This window comes from Aplysia californica, unplaced genomic scaffold (assembly GCF_000002075.1).
Source record: "Aplysia californica isolate F4 #8 unplaced genomic scaffold, AplCal3.0 scaffold00883, whole genome shotgun sequence".
NCBI lineage: Eukaryota > Metazoa > Mollusca > Gastropoda > Aplysiida > Aplysiidae > Aplysia > Aplysia californica.
The window spans coordinates 135,618-139,659 of NW_004798153.1; the positions used below are offsets into that span (position 1 = coordinate 135,618).

Consider the following 4,042-nt stretch of genomic DNA (forward strand, 5'->3'; position numbering starts at 1 on the left):
ACGCCCTACACTTTATGCTTATTTAAGAGACGGGACCTCCAAATTTAGTTCTTTTTTTTTCTTTTTTTTTCAAAACTGTCATTGTTCTCCTCCCTCTTCCTGTTCTTTCCATCCTGTCGGTGGTTGACGTCAAATCTTTCTTTGTCATAATGATCGTTCTAAACATTGCCATTTTACAGGTTTAACGCCCCTTTCGACATTATTTTTAGATCATTCAAAAGAGGGTGGACCTCCTATAGTGCTGAGCTAAATCGGTGGAGAGCCTAAGATGCTCTCCAATAACGGCCCACGTTCAGTACGCCCCGTTGGACATTCGAACAAGGGCCATCCTCCTATGTGGTTCCATAGATCTGTAATGCGTTGGTCATGTGAGCTGAATCAGGTCTTTCTTTCTCTTTACAAATTATAAAGTGTTGATACATTTTCATCTCTAAATAAAATTAAATGTTTCATCAGAAAACGACATGTTTTTGTGACATTTAAATTCGTCAATTTGATATAAGTCTACAAACTATTTACAGAATCCATGAATTTCTATTCTACATTTCAGATTTTAGAGAAAAATTAACAAGCAAAACAGAAAAGATCGCCGAGAACCCAGACACTGATTCACCACCACATCACAAAAACTCAAGGCTGACAGAAGATAAAGTTGTAGATCTGAGCACATTGCAGGCGCCATTAGGACTTCCGGAAAACGAAGAGCCATCATTGAAAGGGAGAGAAGCAAAACAGCAGTTTCATTCACAGCGTGTCGTCAAAGCACTTGACCTCCCCGTTTACCTACGACATTGGTGACTCATCCAACACTGACGACGCTGAGGGAGTGGGCGATACGGACGAAACAGATAAATAGCTGAAACAGAGGTCCGTCCTGCAACAAAGCCAGAGTTTAACTTGGCGCTCTATCGAAATAATATAAACAGCAAATAGAAAAAGCAAAGTGTTCAAAACTTGAACTTGTACACGGAAGACACTTAAGAGAATACAAAAGAAAAAAAAACAACAACAAAAAACTACCTTGAACCTCAAAGTGACTGTCAAGTGAGTTTGAAACGAGATTTCTCTCCTGTCCGTGTGAATTTCAGAAACAATGTATTCTCAAGTCATCGTCCTCGTCTGCCTCCTCGTCGCAACCTGCCACGGATTTTTTGTGCCGCCTGGCTATGGAGGCAACAGAAGGGTGAGTACAATCGACTTGCTGTTGTGTGTGAGTTAATCTTACGTTACAGCTGGATTTTTTATTTTGCTTTAGTTTTGTTTTTTAAAATTTAAGTTACCGACTCCTCCCACGGTGCAAGGTCTGCTATTTTGATAATTTGATCCCCCGTTTTTTAAAGCACCCAGCTGGTTTCTAAACGTGTCCACCTGGATATTAGCTTTCAGTTTTCAAATATGAATTTTCAAACGATCTAAAAGTGCCTGTTGTGTCATTGTTGAGCCATTAGTTTAGTCTCTCGCTATTCCCAACTGACATGTAACATCCCCCTAAAACCCTAGGTTTGCCTTAGATTCATACTTGAAGCAGATTTGCAGTTTCCTAATTGATCTTAATTTTGTAAATGGGCTATAAAATGTGTACCTATTTGTGGCTCACGCGTCGATGATATGCAAATAGGATATGCTGAAGACTTCGGTGAGTTCTGAAGGCGTCCTGAAATAAAGCTCTGTTTTTTTAAGTTTCTGTTGTCGTACTCATTACTCTACTTAACTTTTACTTCTCCATTCTCTGTTGCCGTTAACGAGGGGAGATGCAGTTCTCTACGGTAGGCCATCTCTGCAGCTGTATCAATTGAGATATTATAATTTCTCTGGGTTTCCTTGACCCCCTCAATCCATATTTTGCGTGGCCTTCCTCTTCCTTTATAGCCAAAGCACCCGGTGTTATAGCCTCTCAAGGCTGGCAAGATGACATTCGTAGTAGGTGGCCAAACCATTTTATTTTCTGTTTTCCTATGAAATGCAGGCAGGACTCAGTGCCAATAGTCGCTTTAACTTTTTCGTTCTCATTAAACTTTCAATATTAGGCCTACATGACGGCGCTCCGTCAGCGCAGTCGTTGTCATTGTGAGTTATGGTGTGGATGGCCGTTGTTCGAATCCACAATGTGGTGTTTGTGAGCTTATGTGCTTGCGGGAATTTTTAAGACTTCGTTCGTGACCGGAATTTGTGGGGGTAACATCACGCTCTTCGGAGTTACCAGCAGGAGACTCGAGTCGAAGAACTTTTATAGAGTATCTCGGCCTTTCAGCTGGAATGTCGTATTCCTCTAAGTCCGAGTTGGCCCTGCCAAACAAGGTCAAATTCCGACTCCTAAGTGACCTAAATTGTGTAGGTGGAGGCGTAAAATCACCAACATTAAAAAACAACAAACAATTCCATCTACTTATTAACAGTCCTGATAAGGACGGGCAGTAAATTCTAAAGTCACGTTTAAAAAAAAAAATGAAAGTACAGGATTGAACGTAACAATATCAAAACCAATTTCGGGGGAACGTGAGAGAGAGAGAGAAAGGAGGGGGGGAGTATTATAAGTACAACAGTGATAATTTTTCAGGAGGGAGGGTGGCGTCTGTTGCATAACGGCTGTGTGTAAGGAAGGAGAATTTTCTTAAATGGAGACTTCTTTAGCGTTTTGTAGTGGTCGTTTTTTTTCTATTATTGTTCTTGTTTGTTTGTTTGGGGTTCTCTTTTATGTTAGTTGTTTGGTGCGGTACAAGGAAAGTATTACAAAGTTTGCAACAAAGAAGTAGTTATTACTCCACATTCCGTATTTTATACCAAGATGTAAAGCGGCATATGGTATGGGAGCAGAGGGGGAGGGGGTTCAGTGGTGGTAATAGGATGGGTGGGGGTGCACTGGTTGGTAGGGGGCCACAGTGCCAGACGTCTAATATATTGTGTGGACATGTTTTGCAGTCGATTCTTCGTCCAATTTTAGAAGCTTGTCTCGCGGACCATGGCTGGCATCAGTTAAGCACTGTGTCAACACGTTTTGTAGGGTGGGTAATTTGTGGCCCATTAACCCTTCAATTAATGGTTTCTCACTGTGTTTGCTCGCCCACGACTCGGCGGCCGTTTCCGTGCCAACGGTGCGTAGAATATTTGCGTCACGCCGCGCTGGAATCGGGCGCTCGTCAATTTTGGGAGAATGTGGAGTTATGTTGTCATCCTAAAGCGTGTTCATTTGGCTTGCTTTCGATAGAAAAAATATCATGAAATTTATCTTGAATGGAAGTTAAGATATTGATGATTGGAAGAGGCGGGGGACGCCTGGTTTTAGAGGTAAAATTAGCCCGGAAATGGTCTCCAAAGTTTGGTGACTTGCAAAGCTTGAGAGTCTTTGAAAACTTCAAATTTACTTTTGTGTGTGTGTGTGTGCCTTATGTCAACGTTTTTCAGTCAAAATCTAAACAAATATATAAAAAGAAATTGGACCTAAAATGTGTTAAATCAACAACAAAAAATGTCGAAACTTACTAACATGAGGGGAAAAATTCTGGTTTCTTTGATTTCATCATTTGGACGAACACGTGATTTTACCATGATGCCACACATTTTATGTCATGCGCGTGGACATATTGTGTTGACGAGAGGCTGAGTTTACAAGGGCATGTCAATAGCTTTATTGGCAGCATGCTGGACTGCAATGCGATGACGTCAGATCAAATACTTGGCGTTACTTTTTTCTTTAACTCGAAAGGTTTCTTTTTACTGTCTATGGTCCTTAACCACGCCTCCAAAGTAAAAGTCATCTTCGAGAAAAGGAATAATAAAAATATAAATCGTCTTGAACGAAGTGGCAGATTAACATCAGAACTATCGAGGACAATAAAGGTATAACACGTATTCTGTACCAGTGTCAACAAGGCTGTTTTGGTCCTCACTTTAGGCAATCGAGAGTAAATTACTATTTTGGTTGTTGCTGTTTTTAACTACGATTTGCAGTAGGCGTGTAAGTGTGTGTATGCGTAGGAGGGGGAGAAAGAGAGAGAAAGAGAGAGAAAGAGGGAGAAAGAGGGAGAGAAAGAGAGAGAGAGAG

At 41.1% G+C, this 4,042-nt stretch overlaps 1 protein-coding gene across 1 annotated transcript in view; it reads left to right on the forward strand.

The window, feature by feature from the left end:
- Window positions 1-550: 550 nt before the first annotated feature.
- LOC101852515 overlaps window positions 551-4,042 on the forward strand; it is a gene marked incomplete at its 5' end in the record, with an annotated part of 13,018 nt that continues 9,526 nt past the window's right edge. Inside the window, 1 exon segment of the mRNA XM_005110373.3 lies at window positions 551-1,183. Coding sequence (XP_005110430.1) covers window positions 1,094-1,183 — 90 coding nt within the window.